Genomic DNA, 21,978 nt, shown 5'->3' on the forward strand with positions numbered 1-21,978 from the left:
CAATTACCGCCAGGACTGTGATTGCTGTTTTGGGATTCTGCCTCGTATTGCCCTTGTCATGGCTTGAGCCCATTAAATATTGATGCACATAATAGACTCATAAGCAAAAAATAGGCCCGTGGATAATTGCAGAATTGATTCTTTTTTTTTTTTTATCTTCTGCCTCTCTCAAGTCTTCAAACTTTAGTAGAGCTCTCAAAGAGTACTCACTGTAGACAGCAGTCACATTGCTCTGGGGCTGAGCATCACACAGATTCACGTAAGGTGATTGCCCGTTTAATAATTTTGCCACACAGCCTTGTTTTCGTGTAAGTTCTTTTAAAAGTTCCTTTCTTGTCTCCTTCTGTCTTTCTGTAATACTTAAAAACTAGACAATAAAGCATAGGGCTGTAGTATATGGGAAACAGAAAGTGAAACTGTGTGTAATTACTGAAATGAGTGAGTACTCTGGAGACCCCAATTAAAAAAAATACAGTGGACTTTATAGAAATGTTCACATAAGCTCCTTACGGTGACTCTGCCAAATACCTTTTCATAGCGTGTCTGTATGGGGAAAGTAGGTGGCTTAAAGCATATTCTGATTGGTTGCTTGTGGAAGGTGCTGCATTCCCTGAGGAAAATGGGGTTTTCATCTTGACTTTCTCTTCTGTTCTTCCTTCTGTGTATCTTTTGCTTCATCCTTTAGAAATAGGAGGACCCGTTCTTTGCTAACCAGGGCCCTTGTGCAGCTTAAGACAGTTTTCTTTGTGCAGGATTTTTGTATTTTCTTGCAGCTACTTTAATATTTTGTTCAAGTAATGAATTCATTTTGGAAGAGAGAAAGTGATTTTTGGATGGAAATGTTGAGCTCTGATTCTTATGTTTTCTTTGCATTTCATTTGAATAATACGCTAGTTGTTTTTATCTGAGTGCTAGCGTCTACCAAGTATTATCTTTACAGTGAGTGTAACTGTCCTTGTTAGTTTTCCAGTCACCAGTTTGTTCTTGCAAGTGTCCTTGTGTTTCTGTTTATTGGACTTGAGTGAGAAATGTTTCCTGAGAACAGTGGGAGAACTTGTCTGCCTTTGGAAAAGGGGAGGAGACGGACTGTAGGAAGGGCATTGAAGGGCAGCCAGTGCAAAGAGGTTTACCTGTTTCCTTGGTGTGAGGTATGTGGATGTAAAAGTTTAAACCAAGAGAGTGAGTTTTGTACCTTTGTTAAGGCAAGAAAGTCCAGCTAAAAGCATCTGTCTTCATCAGAGTTTTCTGTCTGTGTAGTAGGATACTGTTGGGCTGAAACCTATTTATTAACCCATATGAGGATAAACTTTAGCTTAGCTCTGGTGGTCTTGGTGGAGACTCAGCTTCACAATGTCACTGGTCTTTCACAGTTGAAATATAGCTTATTATTTTTTTCCTTCTTTGCTAGAGTGTTGAGAACTACATACTAAAGGAACATTATCACAGAATCATGGAATAGGTTGGAAGGGATCTTCAGAGATCATCTAGTCCAGCCTTCCTGCACTGGGCGGGGACATCTCTCACTAGACCAGGTTGCTCAAAGCCCTGTCCAACTTGATCTTGAACACTTCCAGTGACGCTACATCCACATCTTCTCCAGGCACTCTGTTCCAGTGTCTCACCACCCTCACAGTAAAGAATTCCTTCTTTATGTCCAATCTTTTTTAGTTTAAAACTGTTGCCCCTTTCCTGCACTGGGCGGGGACATCTCTCACTAGACCAGGTTGCTCAAAGCCCTGTCCAACTTGATCTTGAACACTTCCAGTGACGCTACATCCACATCTTCTCCAGGCACTCTGTTCCAGTGTCTCACCACCCTCACAGTAAAGAATTCCTTCTTTATGTCCAATCTTTTTTAGTTTAAAACTGTTGCCCCTTGTCCTGTCACTACAGGCCTTGGTAAAAGTCTCTCTCCATCTTTCTTATAAGCCCCCTTTAAGTGCTGAAAGGCCTTCCTGGAGCATTCTCTTCTCCAGGCTGAACAAGCCCAACTCTCTCAGCCTGTCTTTGTAGGAGAGGTGCTCCAGCCTTCCCAAATGGGAGGCCCCCATTTTTGTGTCCCTCCTCTGGACCAACTCTAACAGGTCTGTGTCTTTTTTATGCTAGGGACACCAGAGCTGGAGGCAGTACTGCAGGTGGGGTCCCATGAGAGTGGAGTGGAGCAGGAGAATCACCTCCTTCCACCTGCTTCTTGTTACACAGCCTAGGATATGAATGGCTTTCTGGGCTGGCTCGTCCTTTATTTCCTACAGGGCTGCTCTTATTCCATTCATCCCTAAGTCTTTATTGATACTGAGGATTGCCCCAACCCAGGTGCAGGAACTTGTACTTCACCTTGTTGAACTTTATGAGTGTGGCTTAAGCCCACTTCTCAAGCCTGTCCAGGTCCCTCTGGATGGTGTCCCTTCCCTCTAGCGTATCAGTGTATGCTTTCCCTCTAGTATTCTATTCTATAATCAAATATTATATAATGGCTAGGTATTTATTTAAGAACTTGTAAGAGGGTGGCTAACCTGTTGCATTTGGGTTGGCTCTGTACTGTCTGTCCTTCCAGACAGACTGTCTGATAGGCACTATGCTTACCTTTTAAATGAGAGTGGGTGAAAGTAGTTGGTTGGACTGTAGGCTGGATGAATTTTTCTGGCATCTTGCAGTCTGCTTCCTTTGTCCTTTTTTATGGGAACCCTACACCCCTTATTTGTCTTGCCCTCTACACATGGATGCCCTCAATTGGGTATGCATTTGATTGGAGATGGCACTTTCAGTAAAGCTGGACAAAATGGTGTATTGCTGCTTTTTAGTCATGTATCTGTGAAGTCTGTATGCATATGGGGCTAGGTTGGTAGTGGGAGAAATGTTTAATTAATTTTACTGTTAAGTGGGGCTCTCTTGAAATACCTCTATGAATTACCTTTGCAGAATTCTGAATGGCATCAGGTAATGCTTAGATCATCTTGGAAGAAAGGCAGCGGCATTAGCACCTCTGTTTCCTTTTACTGCCAATTGTATTCTTACATGCCTGCTCCAGCATTGATTTGTGAAATCAAAGCTACTTTCTGGCATTAGACACATGTAGAAATAATTCTAGTCTTCTTGTCTGTGTCCTGTTGCAAATTGTCTGTGCCTTGCTTTCTCCATGTTTGTCGTCCCATTCCAGTGAAACAGGAGAATTGTGTTGTCAGTAGTTTTTGTTGTAGGAAGACCACCAGCAGGTAGCGTTTATCTCACCTGTTCACGTTATGGAGGGTGCTTCTCTCCTGAGCACAAAGACAAGGTTAAAGAGAAGTGCAGGTTTGTGAGCCAGCATCAAGCACTAAAAATACAATTTCTGTTAAAATATGCATTGGCAGAAGGTTGCCCTGTATCTTAGAAGGTATTAAAAAAAAATAATCAACTCTTTCTAACCTCCCTAGCTTCACTTATTTGTCCTTAATGCAGGTGTGAAAACTCCATTTGATATCCAGTACAATTAAGTATTGAGAGAGATTTTGTCTCCGATTTTTGAATTGAGCAAAATGCCTCTGGTTTGTCTGTTTAAAAAAGCCTTAACAATTAAGATGTCTTTGTGCAATGTATGGTATCCATAATGTTTATTGTTACTGACTTTGCAAAGTTGAAAGGATTTTACTAGGATAAATGCTACTCAGTTTTTTAATTGGAAGATGGCTTAATTATATTAGCTGTCAAAACAAACTATATATCACATTTAAATCTTAGAAGGGAGTGATTTTTTTCATTTTGTTTCAGCCTTTTGAACTAAAGCCTTTTTGCAGCAGTAAGAAGATTTCTTTCATTAAGCCATCCAAGAATTTATTGGGCTATTTCTTTAATGTCACAGAAGTGTTGAGGTTGGAAGGGAGCTCTGGAGGTCCTCTGATCCAACCCCCCTGCTGCAGCAGGGCCACCCAGAGCCAGTTGCCCAGCTTTTGAATATATCCAGGGATGGAGTCTCCACAGCCTCTCTGGGCAACCTATGCTGGTGTTTCCTGATGTTCAGAGGAAAGCTCCTGTGTTTCAGTTTGTGTCCATTGCCTCTGGTCCTACTATTGGGCACCACTGAAAGATACTGGCCCTGTCCTCTTTGTACCCTCTCATCAGGTATTTCTGTACATTGATAAGATCCCCCGAGCCTTCTCTTCTCCAGGCTGAAGAGTCCCAGCTCTCCCAGCCTTTCCTCACAGGAGAGGTGCCCCCGTCCCTTCATCATCTTTGTGTCCCTTTGCTGGACTTTCTCCAGTATGTCCATGTCTTGTACTGAGGAGCCCAGAACTGGACGCAGTGCTCCAGGCATGGCCTCATCAGCACTGAGTAGAGGGGAAGGATCACCTTTCGCAGCCTGTTGGCAACAGTCCTCCTAATGCAGCCCAGGATACCACTCACCTTCTTTGCAGTAAGGGCACATCACCGGCTCATACTCAACTTGGTGTCCACCAAGACCTCCAGGTGCTTTTCTGCCAAGCTGGGGTGGCCCCCAGCACATACTTGTGCATGGGGTTGTTCATCCCCAGGTGCAAGACCGGACAATTCCCCTTGTTGGACTTCATGAGGTTCCTGTCAGCACATTTCTCTAGCCTGTCAAGTTACTTCTGGATGGCATCCAAGTAGAGGGTGAAAAATAATTTTTGTTCTTGTTGACAGATATGAAATAATTTTTTTGGTGGCTTTTCTTGACCTGCAGTAGATCTTTACATTATGTTTGAAGGAGGTGATTTTATTTAAGTGTGTTAATACTACTTAAACTATCCATTACAGAGGAAAAAAATCCAAACCAATGTATAGTTCTGAAGAAATACAACTTCAGTCAATCTGAAAATGACTGAAAGCATATTTACAGGCAAGGCAGTAACTTTGGTAGGTTTGACATAACCACTGTTGTGTTGAGTGAGGAGAAGACATAGCACAGCCTGTCTTTTGTCTATTTACTCCTACCTGTGGCCAGCCCTATCACAGGGTGAGAAGTGTGTAGTCTGTAGTGACAACAGCAACGGGAACCATGAGCTGATTTCCAGTGTGGGTGGGTGAGGAGCTGGGAGGGGAAGGGAGGGTTTACTGCAGGATGAGGAAGAGACACAGTCACAGTTTGAAGAGGAACAAATAAAGTACAGATGGAGCCATTTTAAGAGCGGAAAAGAAGGACGGGCTGTTGGAACAGTTGCAAATGTGTAATAGTACAGTGTGGCAATTCTGTGGGAAAGTTTTAGAAAGAACAGAGGTCTGAAAATTATGAGGTAAAAGTGTAATCTAGGAAAAGAGCTATATGGTTGAGCCCAGATACTGTACAAAAATGAAGTAACTTTGGAACTGAGTGATTGATTTTAATGCTTTAAGATAGTGTTATAACTATGGATAGATTTCTGGAACTAGATCCAGGAGGATGAATTTTTATTCATAGGAGGTAGCCTGTGTTTGTAGTGTAGGCAAACTGTGTTTGTTTATTTATTTTTAGCTCACTTCTCAGTGTAGACTTGTAATCACTGTTATCAACCAGAAAAATGTTCTACATCTGTCTGTCCTGTAACATAATCATAAGGGATGTTTGTCTGTTGTCAGCCTCTAACAAGTATCTGGAAATTATTTATGGCAGGCTGGGAAAATACAGATGTTGACAATACTGAATTGAAATAGAACAGCATTAAGAGTGGCCATGAGTCACTGCTTAGAATATCTACTGGTTTTTTTTATTAACTTCTGGCACTCAAACTTTATATGCTAATCATCTTACACTGTGAGAATAGATGCAGTGCAGAATCTTTTATAGCTGCTGTCTCACCAAATTGTTTGAGAACTGTGTTGTTTCAGTAGTCACTTTCTAACACTAATTAACTTTGCTTTCCTCTTCCTGTATTTAAAGTTCTGTGTGATCATCTCTCTGTGAAGCAGGACATTCTTTACCCTTGGTATTACTTGATTCACTGAGTTGATCCCTTTTTCCCAGTGTTAGAAGGGCTCTATATCTACCTTATTTGGAGATTGGAAATATGGTTATCTTATGTAAGGGTTCCTTGGCCTGACTCAAAGACTGGGTTCTGGTCTGCAGCTGAAGCCCCGTCATATATATCTTACTTTTTTGAACTGTTAATGCCAGGAGGAGCATTATGATTTGAAGATGAAACTTAGATTGAAATATTTGCTTTTTTGCTCCTGTTATTTTGCTTGCTTTTATTTATGTGTTTGGTGATTTTATTTTGTAGTTCTGTTTGTAAGGTAGGTAGTCTTTTTTAGTTTGTAAGGTAGGTATTTATAAAATATAGCTCAATATAGAATCCACAGAACATATGGAATATTTAATTCTGTAAAAAAACCCCATGTTGTAAAAATTGCTCATGAGAGTTGTCAAACATCTCAAGATTTTGCTACTTTGTATGAAATGCATCTTTGTCTGTGTTTCAGGTATTTAGGACACAGTTGTTAATGGAAAAATTCATGTATAAGTACAGACTAAGAGGGGCAGTCTAATCTTTGAGGAAATGGCAGGATTCCTAGACAACTTCCGGTGGCCAGAATGTGAGTGCATTGATTGGAGTGAAAGAAGAAATGCCATCGCTTCAATAGTTGCAGGTGTATTGGTAAGTTCTGAGAGGATGTGAATCATAACTGTGTTGACAAATTTGGTAGTACGACAAACAGTTACATTTTTGTTTCAGATTTTGTGAAGTTTCACTCTTAACTGCACCTCAGTCCAGTATATATTTTTTTTTTCCAAGTATCATTGTTAAGCAGCTTTTTTACAAGTCACATAACTTTGCATTTTGTCTGATAATGATGTACCATTTCTGCTATCTCTTATTTAAAAAAGATTTAAATTCCTAGTGGATTTTTTGCATTATCAGATATGTTAGAACCTACGTTATACATAGTTTGTATCTCATATGTGTTTAGAATCTGGATTCTTGTCTTAAAGCTATGGGGAATTTAACCACACACTGATAATTAATTAGAATAGAAAATGTGACAGATTTCCAAATGCTCTCCTGAAAACATCAGCATTAAGATTTATGCAGAACTTGCACTTCAAACAGATATAAGAGTCCGACTTCAAACTATTCTAGAAAGTTATTAGCTTTTACTTGTTAAAAGACAGTTAAACTGATGGTATGCATGAATGTTTGCCATGTTTTGTCCGCTTTGTACCCTTCCAGCCTCATAATACTGGTCTATTTTATTTGTAGTTTTTTACAGGTTGGTGGATAATGATAGATGCTGCAGTAGTTTACCCTAGGCCAGAACAACTGAACCACGCGTTCCATACCTGTGGGGTGTTTTCAACACTAGCTTTTTTCATGTAAGTGTATATAAAGGGAGCTCTTATAAATGTGAGTTGTTAATCACGGTTTTTACTAGACAATATGGTATATGGTAAAACTTGAATCACTTGGTTATAAGTTACTTATGAGTAATCTTGTTGTACCTTATTGGATGGCAATGTAAAGGCTTTTTTTTTTTTTTACCTGTGGCCTCTGTTTCTGATCATAGTCTTTTTATTCATTGTTCTGTCTGTCCCCCTGTTCCTGTGCACTTTGGCTGAACCTAAGAAAGCAGGCCTTCCTTTACCCAAGTGGCTTTCTATAAGTCTTTAGATTCCTAGATCAAAATTCATGTAATGCTGCCCAGTTACTTACCTCAATATAAAATATTTGACCGTGTTTTCCCCTGTTCTTAAATAATTTTTTACAGTTGTCTCTCTCCCAAAACTTCCTCAAATGGGAGAGGTAGCAGTACTATACCTATTGTTATAAAGATGTAAATGTGGCAAGCTTGATGGAGAAGTAATAGAATTTTTTTTAATCTTACGATGTGGACAAGAAAAAAAGGATGCATTTAGACATGCTAGATCTTCTTAACACTTGGTATCTGAAAGCTCCTGATTTTTTTTTTCCTCAGCAGTGTAACTCATTTTAAGAAAATGCATTGTCCCTCCTTACACCGTGTCTTTCAATTGAACACTTAACAGTATTCACTCTGAAGGAAAGCAACTCGTATCATAATCATGAGAGCACTGTGTTACTGGCTGTTACTATTCCTGTGAAGTGGCTTTAGATATTCTAAAAACTTAAACAGCCAGATAGCAATCAGGAATACTTCAGTCTCTAAGTAGGGCAACTCTTTCATCTTACAGGTCTGTTCTTGTAAAAATTTAAAGAAAACTTATGAACAAATACAGGATTTGCTTGAAATCCAGTTGGAGTCCTTCCATTAGGGGACATGTACTACTATGTCACTATACAGAATGCCAAGTAATTTTCCCAGAATTAGTTGCATCTCTAAAAAAGCTATTTTTTTACTTATAATGTTGTTAGAAAATCAGTTTTAATCTGAAGCGTGTGCACTTTTTTGTTCCTAGGATAAATGCTGTATCAAATGCACAGGTGAGAGGAGACAGCTACAGTGACGGATGTTTAGGAAGAACAGGTAAATTAACTCTAAAAATCATGCTGAGTTGAAAGACTGATTATTTAGGTGTTGTTTTTTTGTTTTTTCTTTTTTTTTTTCCTAAGTGATGGTTAAACAAATAATAATCAGAAGTTAAGGAGTAGGAGAGAACTTATGTGAAGTTAATTTCCTTACAAAAGTAACACTTGGAGATAAGTACTGTCTTTGTTAAAAAGGTGAACTTAAAAAAATCCAACTTCTGTATGTCTTGAATACCTAAACGTCCCTTTGCCAGTCCTCTATGTAGCTGCTGGAAGAAGTAAATTTCTGCCTTGTGGTAGACTACAGAGCACACTTTACTTAATAATGTCTTATTTTAGAATGTATCACAAATATTCTCTTTCCTCTCTATGTCGCCTACTGTGTGGTGTGTGTGGACCTGCTGTCCTCTCTCTGCTTTCATTCATAATTCCCTTACTATCTCCCATGTGGATCCCAGCATCTGTTTTCATGTGATTCATAGAATGCCTCACCAGAAATCTGGTAGGATTTGCTGATCTTTGAACTAGCGTATGACGCTTTTTTGTGTCTCATTTACAAATCAGCTCAAGAGAATCTTTGCATAGACGTATTTTTTTCCTTTCCCATGAGTGAGCAGGTTGATCATTTTCAGTGGCATCATTTTTTTTTCAGCAGGTAAAGTCTAGCTATGGTAGATGTTGTCCATCTGAAAATACCTTTTTGAAGTAAACGCTTACTGCAGAAACACTATAGCTTTGGCAAAGTACCTCATTAGTTCATTTCAAGTTGTGTTAGATGATGTTATAGGCATTCCCTACAGGTGAGGGAAAACTGGTAGTTTTGTCTGCTCAATAAAATGTGGGGAATCCAGCTGCTCTGTGTTGTACTAGAAAAAGCAAATTTTGGTTTATCTTGTCCTTGATACAGGGTTTAGCACTTCCCTTTGTGCCTTCAGCGCGGTAACATACTGCATCACACTAGCAGTTGGATCATCTGTCACTGGATAATAGTTACCTGGATCTCAGAGGTTTTAATATTTCCTGCAGGTGCTCGTATCTGGCTCTTCATTGGCTTTATGTTGATGTTTGGTTCACTTATTGCTTCAATGTGGATTCTTTTTGGAGCATATGTGACACAGAGTAAGTTTGTTGGGGGTTTTTTGTGGGTATTTTTTTTTCCTTTATTTTCACATACAGAAAAGTAACTTTTGCTGTCAGCCAAAAGGCAGAAAATCCAGAAGAACGGAATTGTGTGCTCTGTTCTTGTCAGGGCCATACCATCTAGCTTTGTTGTCAGAGAATGATACTATGAATAGTGTTTTAAATACACCTGCCAATACAAAAGCACTTAATATTGCCTTTGTTACTTACTTTGCAGACACTAATGTTTACCCTGGATTAGCAGTGTTTTTCCAAAATGCGTTGATATTTTTCAGGTAAGTTATCTGGGCAAATTTTCTTCCTTCCAAAGGAGTATCTGACTTACCTGTTTCAATGCGCACTGATACTCCTGGAAAATGAGTTTTGAAAGCTGGAGGCTGACTGCAGCTTGACTTTCCAAAATGTGGAGTTTGCTTCTCTCAATACAGGACCCTCAATATTTCAATTTATTACCTGCTGTGACCTTTACTTGAGGAGGGTGACATGTAAGCCAACTCTTGAGTCACTGAGTGAACTGACATTGTACAGAGAACCGGTGTGATATTATTCAACGCATAAACCGATCAAGCTATTTCTTAAAAAACTGATACTACTTTTTACTCTGCTACTTTTTTCTGCTCCCTTTGCTCCAGAGCGTAGAAACAATGTTTTATTTGTCCCTTCTCAGCCCATGAGAGGCTCTTCGTTCCTCTCATGCTCCTGTTACTCCAGCTCTTTCTGGTCTCACTGAATTTACAGCTGTAGAATGTGGGTGACCGAGGCCATAGACAGTATTCTGGGTGAGATACTGTCAGTGTCTTTGGCTCATGGCAATAATGCTTTCATCTCTGTGCTACAAATACCGTGGCGTGTATCCAAACAGCACTGGGTGGGAGATCCTATTGCCCTTTCTCTGGCTATTTCATACCAATGGCTCAATTATCTGATAATTGATACACCTGGATTTGTTTCTACTGAAAGAGCTTTCAGTTATTAACAGCAATATTTTTTTTTCAAAGAGCATGATGGTGTGTTTTGTAATATTACACTTAAATAAATTTCTTTTATTTTTGCTTAATATTATTAAGTGTATCACATGACACTGAAACTATCTGTATCTGTCATAACTCTTTTTATATGCATAATGCATTCTGCAGTCCATGAATCTTGTTAATTAATAAAAGACAACAAATGCATTAAATAGTGTAAGTATGAGATCAATCACTGAAAAAGTTCACGTAACTTCCTTTTTTTCAAGTTCTTACCCACTTAAGTTACTGTGATAACAGTTTTCCTTCTAGTACGGTGTCAAATGCTTTGCAGCGAGCTAGATTGACTGGCTCCACTCTGCTTCCCTGTTTGGAGTTATGTTCTTGCAGAAAATAACAGTTCCTAAATCTCTTCTGTAGTCTTGAGTATGATTGAGATGCGATACTGACGAAGGCAGACTTTGGAGAATAGTTTCACCATGCATGGAATCTTTAGTTTTATTTCAGTAGTTTGATGAACTTATTTCTGAAGTTGCTTTTTGTTTCTGAAAGTGTCATTCCGTAGTTTCTATTGTACTCTGTAGGTAGATATATTTTAGGTTAATTTTTTTTCTTTTGTCTTCTACATTTTTTTTTGCTGGTTATGAACTGAGAGACAAATTACAACCTTTTTATTAAAAAAAAAAATAGTCTATGTGTTTTGTCTCACCGTGCACTTTAGCAGTAACTTTGAGGAGTCCATCCATTTCCATAGATTCCTTTCTTTAGACCAGACCTGGGTCAATCAGCGATGCCCTTCTCAATGTGCTTATCCAAAGCTTTTGTTCTGATTGCATCAGATTCTCTTCCATCAGTGTTGTTCCATAATGTCTTTATTCCTTGAACCACATCTCTCCTTCAGGACTTGTGCTGCAGCCCTACTTGTTATTCTACCAGTTTTGGCTTTTTTTTTTTTTTACTTAGTTTAACATGCTGTATTAGTAGTTAGTTAATTGCCCAGGTGTCTAGCTTGTTGTACTTATCATCACTTGTTATTGTTGTTCTCAGTGTCAGTATTTCTCATTTCCCTCCCTCTTCATTCCCTTATGATTTAGTGTGACTGTGCCCTTCTTTGCCTTCTGTTTGTTGGCTGTAAGAAAAAAATAAGGTATAAGGAACCATAAGGAAATCATGCTTGGTTTTGTTCCCGAATGTTTTTTTGTTTCAAAACAATATTTAATTGCATCCAACCTTAGAAAAAGAATTTTGGAAATCAAATTGCGATTTGGATCTCACTTATCCACCACAGGATCAATATTCTTTCTGACGTGCTCATAAAAATTTAATTGCTTAGATTCTATCCTAGTGTGATGCCAGGATGAGACTTGCTGCCCTGTAACTCTGTGGATTGGCCCTAGAATCTTTTAAATACCAGAATTTCTTTCTTTCAGAAAGGCAGCTGCTTTTACCGTGAGACTGGCTATTTTTGCATTTGAGCAGTGCCTTCAGCTGGATCTCACGGTTTTAGCAATGTACACTAAATTAAATAGAAGTACAAAAACCAGATACTGACTTGAGTAAAAGTTAAGGTTACTGGAAGGGTGTTGATTTGCGGTCTAGATAATATAAAATTATAAGGATACTATTAAAATTGCTTTTTCCACCTTAGGTATGGTCTGATTTTTTTTTTTCTTTTTTTTTTTTTTCCCTTTTAGTACTCTAATCTACAAGTTTGGAAGAACAGAAGAGTTATGGGGATGAGAGATCACGTATAGCATTGTCTCTTCCATAGTTGCTATGTCGTACTATGTATGTAGATATATTTACATTTATTTGTTCTTGTTTTGCTTTCTAAATTGTATGGACTGAGACAAATTACAGTTTCTGTAATAAGCTCCCTCTTTTCACAGGACAGATTTGTGAATATGTACATATGACTGTATATATCTTAAAAAAGGGAATGTCAGGCTTTCTTTGTGAAATCTTCAGGCTTATTTCTTCAAATAACACGGGGTTTTCCATCAACTCCTAAGACTTGATCTTCCAAACCTTCACGTGTGTCAGAGACTCCAGTGGAACTGTTAGTGAGCAAGCAGGATAAAGCCTGTCCCCTCTCATAGGGGTTATCACGTTCAGGTGTAGATGAGCTAGAGCCGGTTTTTGCCAGGGCTGCCTGTGTAACCCGAAGGAGTGGGCAGCACGTGGATGTGCCCCAGCTAAGCCTGGATTTAATGAGGGTAAATTCTGTTGTATGCTGAGAGAAGAGCCGATTTTAAGAATTTTTGTATAACTGTTCAGAAAAATATAAAGTAGCTATTTTTTTGTAAAAGGTTCTGAATTTTTAAACAAGGCCCTATATTAAGCAGGTTCTGCATGACAAATCAAACTGTTCTTGACTTCTGATGGCTATAGCACAAATGACATTTGGTAGCACCACAGTCCTTAGAATTAATTTCATGCTGTGTTCAGTGTAATAGATACCAATTAGTATTTAATATATTTACTGATATTAGAATAAAAAAAAAAAAAAAGACCAAAACTGATGCCAGTCATACTTAAGAAGTATAAAGAATAAGTGAGAATCAAAGTAACATCTTTAAAATTATGCTAGCAGAATTTTTTTCAGGGGAAGCTTTTTGCTGATAAATGAACAGTTATCCTCCTGTTATCTTTTCTATTTAAAAGGCAAGCATTTCAAGTGGGGATACAGTAGATGTATTTATTGCTAACAATCTTACCTTGAAATAATTGCCAGTTTTAGGACTGCCATTTGCCCCTGTTAAAAATGTATTTATCTCCTAAATTTCATGGGCACTTCATGAGAATGCTACTGAAATCCCACTTTTTCTAGCTGGAGTACACAGAAAGGGCGAACAATGACATTTTATAGTTTTGGGCTGACCTCGTATATTCATCTTGCTATTAGTGACTTCCTTACCTCCTGAGTTCTATGTGGTTTTTAAAGCATTTGAATCTGCCTTGTGTCTAAAAGCTTTTATATCTTTCCACGTATCAAGATCGCTGACCAACCTGGTATTAAACTGCAGAATGTAACTTCTGTGCATGGTTACTGTACACTGTTAGTCCTCTTAACGGCTCCCTTGTGGGAATCTCTCCAGTGGACAGAATATGAAGCCAATACTGCAGCTGAAATTGTGCTACTGGCTAGACTAACGGCATCTCCATGTCACCAGCCCGCAGCGAGTTAGGATGTAGTCACTGGCGTTAAGCAGAGCTTTGTACATAAGTTGCCTGTTTGGTTGTAATTTCAGAAAACCGCAATAAACTTTATCTTATGTTCTCAAAATAGTGAACTTCACCAAGTAATTGTACAGTGCTCAATAGCTCAAGTTGTACTGAACTTTAAGGAAGTCTTACACCAGCTAACAGGTAAAACCAAGGTTTTTGTTTCCAGGTCTGTCAGTTTCTTGCTTCAGAGCTTGGGAATATTTGGTGGCTTTTTAACTGAGCTATAACTAATCCCACTCAGGTGGAAGATTCCATCACACTTGAACAGCACGAGTTAAGCATTTGACTCTGGAAGAACTTTGACAGTGTACTTTTTAATGCAAATTCCTGGTTAAAAACCAGATTTTCTTTCAGAAGAGAGACAACTCTGAGGATGTGAGAACAGACATAGCAGAAGAACCACCCAGGCTTCAGTCAGAATATCCTGAGGTCCACTTTTACACCTGCAGTAGTTCCAATGCAGGCCAAGGTAGGTAGGGATGGCTCATTTCATGTAACACCTTGGCCTGCTACAGTTGGCAGTAGTGAAGATAAACCCTTGAGTTACTCCTAACAAAAAGGTTTTTAACTTTGGCCCATTTGTCTAGCTGTAAAAATATTTAGTAACAATTATCTTTGACAGAAGTCTAGTGCAGGGCTTAATCAGGAAGTTGTATGCTGTTTTGCTGTATACTCACAGGGGATGTTTTAACTGCCTTCTCATCTGTGTCCTCGCGTACGCAGGTAGGGTGTTCCATTTGTGAGGCTGTGATTCTTCCCTTGCTTACAGCACAGTGTATAAAAAGAACATGGATGAACCTAAAAGCAGGTATTATGCAGCTTGAGGCTGACTTGAAAATTATTACCACCTTTGAAAGTATGACTAAGTCTTCAGATAACTACAAGGTCTCGGTATGTTGCCCAATCTGAAATGATTAGACTAGTTCTGTGAGGCAACCACCTCAGGAAGCTTCTGGAAAAAAAATGTTACTGATTTTTCATGCTAGTCTTGTGTGTTCCTGGAAGAGGTGGAACAGCATTTGCCTCAGATAACTTACAGCTCTGACAGTGACCAGGTTCATTAACAGACCTAAATAACTTGAAGAAGTCATTTGCAAATAGACAAGCACAGTTATTTATTTTTCTTTTAAACAACCTGTGTATCAAAACCAAGAAAAAGATCAAGCAAATAAAACCAACCTTTTTAGTACAGAAGTGGTTCATTGGTTCTTTGTGCTTATTAGATACCTTCTGGACCCCGCAGGACTGCGATGTGAGACTTCAACTTGCCGTCTTCTGCTTTAAGGGACTAAAAACCACAACCCTCAGTCAACTTTCCACTTGCAGGACTAATCTGGTATTCAACAAGAGATTTTAGTGTCTGATAATTCCTGATACATATTATACAAATTCTGAGCAAAATTACTTCAAAGTTTGTTTTGCTGTGAAGAACGACTTTCTCACTGCAGGAGAAGAAGATTAATGCTTTTCATGAATGTGTTGGGAGGCAGCCATTAGGAGGCCTTTCTTTGCACAGGTTCATGCTGAAGAAAATAAAGGCCTATAAAATTTCTTTTTTAGACTTCCACTTTGATCTGGAGGGAAGAAGCTGCCCCAGAAGACCGTGTGTACTTAAAATTATTCGGAAAAAGCATACTGGGGTGGATATTACATGTTGAGTGCTAACACAGACTTCACCCATAAGGCAACAAAGCAAAAGATGCTATAAAAGTATTCATGATGCAATCACGCACTGAAAAATCCAAGGTTGTACTACATCCTACCATAAAGTGCCATTATTCCTCAAAGCTTTATTTCGATTTGGGGTGGGAAACATGATGGTGTAAATATAACCGTTTTATAACCATCTGTCTTTCTTCCGGCAATTTAGTGTTCATTTCCCTTTCACATTCCACCTTCTCAGTCTCTTTGGCAGAACACAGCTGCAGCTGCAGCACAGCAGAGGCCACGTAAACACAGGCTCAGGGGCCACTCTAGTCTCAGGAAGCAACATCTCACTCGGGATTTGTCGGTAGCCACGTATTGTCCAGAGCCCGTTGTCTGTCACCTGGCAGCTGCGCGGTGCTGCTGGTGGGCAGGAGTTTCTGCACAGACCTGGCTGGCACAGGCACTCTCACTGGGGCGCTGCTTAAGTTACTTCATTTCCACTGGAGATGCTGCGTGAATGACCTTGAACGTCCAAACTGCTGCCACAGGTGTGGCTTTCTTCACCACAAAACAGAACAGATGATAAAGAATCCTGGGGATCGTCCTCGACATAATTGACCAACGCATCTAACCCGGGCACGCTAGGGTCCTTCAGGTACTGCAAAGAGCCAGAAACACCCGTTTAGAGAACTATCCACAGAACAGATTGTACTAGAAATCACAGAGACAGAGCAGGTACCACCACCTATGGGCAAGCTGCTTCAGACCACAATTCACATCGAGAGCTGCTAAATGTAGATTCTATTCTAGATTTCTTTAAAACTGTATTGAACAAGGAGAAAGTTAAAAATACCTTCTTTCTGTGAAAAAAAATATTAAATTACTCACACAAATATTCATTTAAGTGAGTTAAAGCAGCCTGCCTTTCCTATTTCTTTTTAATAAAAACTGACTTTTCATCACAGTTCAAGCAAATTCCTACTAGTTAAGAATAAGCCACAGAAGAAGCTACTTCTTTATTACACTGCTCCAACTGCAGGAATCTCAACTGACAGCTTGTCCGAAGCGCTGGGTGGAGCAAATGAGATACAAGATTCTGCTTTGTTCAGCGTCAGGCCACTCAGATCTGCGTCTTTTCCTGTTACCAGAAAACTCCAGTGACATTCTTCTCCTGCAGTTCCTTTTTTGCTTTGACTTCCCCTCTGCCCTGCTTTCCTCCAAAATTAAGTGACCAGCTTTACAATGAATGCACCATCAAAGAAAGGAGCATCAGAAAAAAAATGTAGGCGAGAGAAGATGCTTTCTGTTCCTCCCACCACCCCCATGTACTCTCTTTATCACTCAGCTGGATCTTGTGTTTCATGGGGAATTGGAGCCATCTATCCCTTCGTGTGCTGAACAACAAAAACCTGCCATTCAACACTTTCCACCTTGATTTAAAAAAAAAACCAAAACAAAACACCAACAAAAATCCCACGTTTGGAACACAGACACCTTCACCCCATTAAAAGACTGACATAGCTTGCAGTTTTTACTCAAAAGCTTGTTCTGCACTGTAGGAGGTGCCACAATCTGGCTGCGATGTGACTGCAGCTCAAATCACGTCTGTTGTGGGACAAAATTACCCTTAGTTTCAATTAAAGCACCACTTTCTCCATAATCACAGCAAGGCTAATGAGAAAAGGGATTTTTTTTTTTTTTCAGGTGTATCAGAACAAAATGTTTCATACAGGAAGCTCAAAGACATCCTCTTGAGCACATTCAAGACATAAATGAACCTCAGGTTGGCTTTGCTATGTGAAGGTGTTTCTGTGGTCAAACTGCTCCCTGTAACTCAAACGCTGAAAGCTGAGATCCTTCTGTAAAAGGAGGAAGCACGTGGTTTTTCTGAATATCTAAAAGCATACATACGAAACTGCCTTAAAATAATCAGTATTCTGTGCTCCTGTGTTTTAAAAGGAGAAGCCCCAGGCTGGTTGATCCCTTTTAGAAATACGCATTTTAAGAATTCTCCATATATTTACTGATTTTCCTTCATTTCTTACCAGTGTTTTGCCCAACCCCAGGCTCGCTGTTGTTCAAGGGTATCTACTTGTTCTGCATATTTTCCAGATTAATACAATTACTCCAGAAGACATGATGATAGACTCTACTCTTGAAAGCTCTTCACATGAAGTGCTGTGCTATTGTAGTACACTGTACAAGGATTTTATTTTCCTACATGAGATATATTTTGCTTGATATGCATAAAGATAAAGAAGTAGTAGCTGAGGAAGCATGAAGAGAAAATGATGTACTCAGGACTCTGCAGAAAGTCTGGGTTCATTCACCCGTACTTCTATAAAGATCTGGAGAAACAGCTCCCCAATCACAGAACTCCATAGCACAGCAGACTACTCTGACACCCAGATATATACAAAGAAATACGCCTCAAAGAACTGCAAACAAATACAAGCTTTTAAAAATACGGAATTTATGCTCAACAAGAACTTTTAAATCAAGAGCTTGCCTTAAAGACAACATCCTGTTTAAATTCTAAAAAGAGGAAGATGAACAGGACTGAAACAATATTGTTTAGTACAGAAATGTGTGAGCTACAAGGAGAAAAAAAGTCCCAGGATGACTTAGTTTAGTTGCTAAAACTACAGGAATGAAAGAAAAAGCCCAAGAACATTCCCCTAGGTAGTCTTTAGTCCTCAAGTCAGTCCTTGCTCTTAAAAGAATCAGTTTTCGCTTTTCCAAATTTGATTTCTAATCAGAGACGTAGACCCTACACACATGTTCTGCAGCACGCAAAAGGTTTTACTTCAAGTGAGCAACTGTTTCAGGCCTGATGACTTAGATAAAGCAAAGAAAGGGGCAGACAAGGGGTAGTAAAGGAACAGAGACTCTTACCCCAGTTTCATCACAGGATTATAGCAGCATTTGTATCTTAGAAAAAAATAATTCAGTTCAGTAAAAGAGGAATAAAGTGGAAGATAGTGTAAACTGTTACTCTTCTCATACGCGAAGTCGAGAATTATTTATATCTGTTTCTGTTATGCAACAACTACCTTTGTTCATATTCACTGGAAGATCATCACCATGTTTTACAGGGGGTGAGGGGAGCAGAAATATAAAATGTCTACACATACCTCTTCGAAATGTGGTGGGATTTCTAGAGGTGGCTGAGACCAGTATTTAAGTGCTTTGCGGTATTTCCACAGAAGAAACAAACCAACTATTACCAGCACTACAAAAAGTAACGCCAACAGAAATAGTATAACATATTGATCTCTGGTTGCCTCTGAAAAAGAAAAAAACCCAACACCTCTATACATATGACAGGTTCATATTTATACATCATCAAATGTAAAACAACATACAGCAAGCTGAAATTTACTATACTTGGTAATCAATACATAATTTCCAAGGCTAAGATCACAACCCTACTATAGATGCACTCTAGGTGCCAGAAAACTCCAGTGACATTCTTCTCCTGCAGTTCCTTTTTTGCTTTGACTTCCCCTCTGCCCTGCTTTCCTCCAAAATTAAGTGACCAGCTTTACAATGAATGCACCATCAAAGAAAGGAGCATCAGAAAAAAAATGTAGGCGAGAGAAGATGCTTTCTGTTCCTCCCAACACCCCCATGTACTCTCTTTATCACTCAGCTGGATCTTGTGTTTCATGGGGAATTGGAGCCATCTATCCCTTCGTGTGCTGAACAACAAAAACCTGCCATTCAACACTTTCCACCTTGATTTAAAAAAAAAACCAAAACAAAACACCAACAAAAATCCCACGTTTGGAACACAGACACCTTCACCCCATTAAAAGACTGACATAGCTTGCAGTTTTTACTCAAAAGCTTGTTCTGCACTGTAGGAGGTGCCACAATCTGGCTGCGATGTGACTGCAGCTCAAATCACGTCTGTTGTGGGACAAAATTACCCTTAGTTTCAATTAAAGCACCACTTTCTCCATAATCACAGCAAGGCTAATGAGAAAAGGGATTTTTTTTTTTTTTCAGGTGTATCAGAACAAAATGTTTCATACAGGAAGCTCAAAGACATCCTCTTGAGCACATTCAAGACATAAATGAACCTCAGGTTGGCTTTGCTATGTGAAGGTGTTTCTGTGGTCAAACTGCTCCCTGTAACTCAAACGCTGAAAGCTGAGATCCTTCTGTAAAAGGAGGAAGCATGTGGTTTTTCTGAATATCTAAAAGCATACATACGAAACTGCCTTAAAATAATCAGTATTCTGTGCTCCTGTGTTTTAAAAGGAGAAGCCCCAGGCTGGTTGATCCCTTTTAGAAATACGCATTTTAAGAATTCTCCATATATTTACTGATTTTCCTTCATTTCTTACCAGTGTTTTGCCCAACCCCAGGCTCGCTGTTGTTCAAGGGTATCTACTTGTTCTGCATATTTTCCAGATTAATACAATTACTCCAGAAGACATGATGATAGACTCTACTCTTGAAAGCTCTTCACATGAAGTGCTGTGCTATTGTAGTACACTGTACAAGGATTTTATTTTCCTACATGAGATATATTTTGCTTGATATGCATAAAGATAAAGAAGTAGTAGCTGAGGAAGCATGAAGAGAAAATGATGTACTCAGGACTCTGCAGAAAGTCTGGGTTCATTCACCCGTACTTCTATAAAGATCTGGAGAAACAGCTCCCCAATCACAGAACTCCATAGCACAGCAGACTACTCTGACACCCAGATATATACAAAGAAATACGCCTCAAAGAACTGCAAACAAATACAAGCTTTTAAAAATACGGAATTTATGCTCAACAAGAACTTTTAAATCAAGAGCTTGCCTTAAAGACAACATCCTGTTTAAATTCTAAAAAGAGGAAGATGAACAGGACTGAAACAATATTGTTTAGTACAGAAATGTGTGAGCTACAAGGAGAAAAAAAGTCCCAGGATGACTTAGTTTAGTTGCTAAAACTACAGGAATGAAAGAAAAAGCCCAAGAACATTCCCCTAGGTAGTCTTTAGTCCTCAAGTCAGTCCTTGCTCTTAAAAGAATCAGTTTTCGCTTTTCCAAATTTGATTTCTAATCAGAGACGTAGACCCTACACACATGTTCTGCAGCACGCAAAAGGTTTTACTTCAAGTGAGCAACTGTTTCAGGCCTGATGACTTAGATAAAGCAAAGAAAGGGGCAGACAAGGGGTAGTAAAGGAACAGAGACTCTTACCCCAGTTTCATCACAGGATTATAGCAGCATTTGTATCTTAGAAAAAAATAATTCAGTTCAGTAAAAGAGGAATAAAGTGGAAGATAGTGTAAACTGTTACTCTTCTCATACGCGAAGTCGAGAATTATTTATATCTGTTTCTGTTATGCAACAACTACCTTTGTTCATATTCACTGGAAGATCATCACCATGTTTTACAGGGGGTGAGGGGAGCAGAAATATAAAATGTCTACACATACCTCTTCGAAATGTGGTGGGATTTCTAGAGGTGGCTGAGACCAGTATTTAAGTGCTTTGCGGTATTTCCACAGAAGAAACAAACCAACTATTACCAGCACTACAAAAAGTAACGCCAACAGAAATAGTATAACATATTGATCTCTGGTTGCCTCTGAAAAAGAAAAAAACCCAACACCTCTATACATATGACAGGTTCATATTTATACATCATCAAATGTAAAACAACATACAGCAAGCTGAAATTTACTATACTTGGTAATCAATACATAATTTCCAAGGCTAAGATCACAACCCTACTATAGATGCACTCTAGGTTTGTGATTACCCTTGGAAGTGACCAGCTCCCAGGAGCCTCTCCCTCTTAATCACACAGCCTAAGGCAAGCTGCTACTTGTGACGCTCGCTTGCATGGCAAATGCAGAGCTGGAGGAATCCCTGCTGGCAGGCAGAGGGCAGGCAGGGAATTCATTCCTCCCTCAAGTTGCCAGCAAGGGCCATTATGCCAGGGGCTTCACTCACATCTGCCTTCAGCAAAGGGAGTATCACAGGCTCCAACATCACAGCTCAAGGGCTTGTGATCAACTACTTTAACTAGGTGAATGCTACCCAGGAGGTCAGCTCCTGTGGGGCCTCAGAAACTCTGTAAGCAGGTTTCATCGACACGTCTTCCAGTGTGTTTAAAGCGTGCTAAAGATCAGTTGTGCCTGTGTGTTCATGGTCACACAGAGAAATTCAAGAGAGGGACAAACCGTTATCTTGCACATGCCCTCTCCTCTCCTGCCCTCACCCTCTGTCTTATCTTGTACAAAAACGTGGAGCTCGACATGTCAGAGAACGAAGCAGGTCAGAGAGGGGAGGGATGTTCACAGCCTGCAGGAGGCAGTGGCTGAGGGAGAAGATTTGCAAGAGTTAACTCTATCTCCTTCTTCAATGACTTCCTCTAAACTATTTGCATTTTCTCTCTACAAGGCAGTACCCATAGCAGTATTTCTTATGAAGGAAAAGGACAAGGGGAAGAGTACAACACAGCTGTACCTCAGTCACTGACTGAAAAAGTCCATATTATTTTGCCATTAATGACAATTGTGAACTCCTTTTGGTGGTGCTCTCTTAGCGCTCCTGATAACCAGTTACATGATCTA

At 39.4% G+C, this 21,978-nt stretch overlaps 2 protein-coding genes across 6 annotated transcripts in view; one reads left to right on the forward strand and one right to left on the reverse strand.

Annotated features, from left to right (window-relative positions):
- TMEM50B (transmembrane protein 50B) overlaps positions 1-13,805 on the forward strand; it is a 15,279-nt gene extending 1,474 nt beyond the window's left edge. For 2 of the 3 annotated variants that reach the window (XM_014938153.1, XM_014938152.1), the window contains exons 2-7: positions 6,391-6,566; positions 7,170-7,282; positions 8,342-8,409; positions 9,438-9,530; positions 9,769-9,826; positions 12,214-13,805. In XM_014938153.1, coding sequence (XP_014793639.1) covers positions 6,468-6,566; positions 7,170-7,282; positions 8,342-8,409; positions 9,438-9,530; positions 9,769-9,826; positions 12,214-12,259 — 477 coding nt within the window. In that variant the 5' untranslated portion in view covers positions 6,391-6,467 and the 3' untranslated portion in view covers positions 12,260-13,805. Of the gene's footprint in view, positions 1-244; positions 265-6,390; positions 6,567-7,169; positions 7,283-8,341; positions 8,410-9,437; positions 9,531-9,768; positions 9,827-12,213 lie in introns of those variants that run through there. The other variant, XM_014938154.1, reaches the window with a different exon arrangement.
- The window catches only part of IFNGR2 (interferon gamma receptor 2 (interferon gamma transducer 1)), a 19,588-nt gene continuing 9,072 nt past the window's right edge, over positions 11,463-21,978 (reverse strand). For 2 of the 3 annotated variants that reach the window (XM_014938151.1, XM_014938150.1), the window contains exons 6-7: positions 20,836-20,987; positions 14,838-16,052 (exon numbers count right to left, since the gene is read on the reverse strand). In XM_014938151.1, coding sequence (XP_014793637.1) covers positions 15,876-16,052; positions 20,836-20,987 — 329 coding nt within the window. In that variant the 3' untranslated portion in view covers positions 14,838-15,875. Of the gene's footprint in view, positions 11,649-14,837; positions 16,053-20,835; positions 20,988-21,978 lie in introns of those variants that run through there. The other variant, XR_001411490.1, reaches the window with a different exon arrangement.

Source organism: Calidris pugnax, unplaced genomic scaffold (assembly GCF_001431845.1).
Source record: "Calidris pugnax isolate Ruff unplaced genomic scaffold, ASM143184v1 scaffold25, whole genome shotgun sequence".
Taxonomy (NCBI): Eukaryota; Metazoa; Chordata; class Aves; order Charadriiformes; family Scolopacidae; genus Calidris; species Calidris pugnax.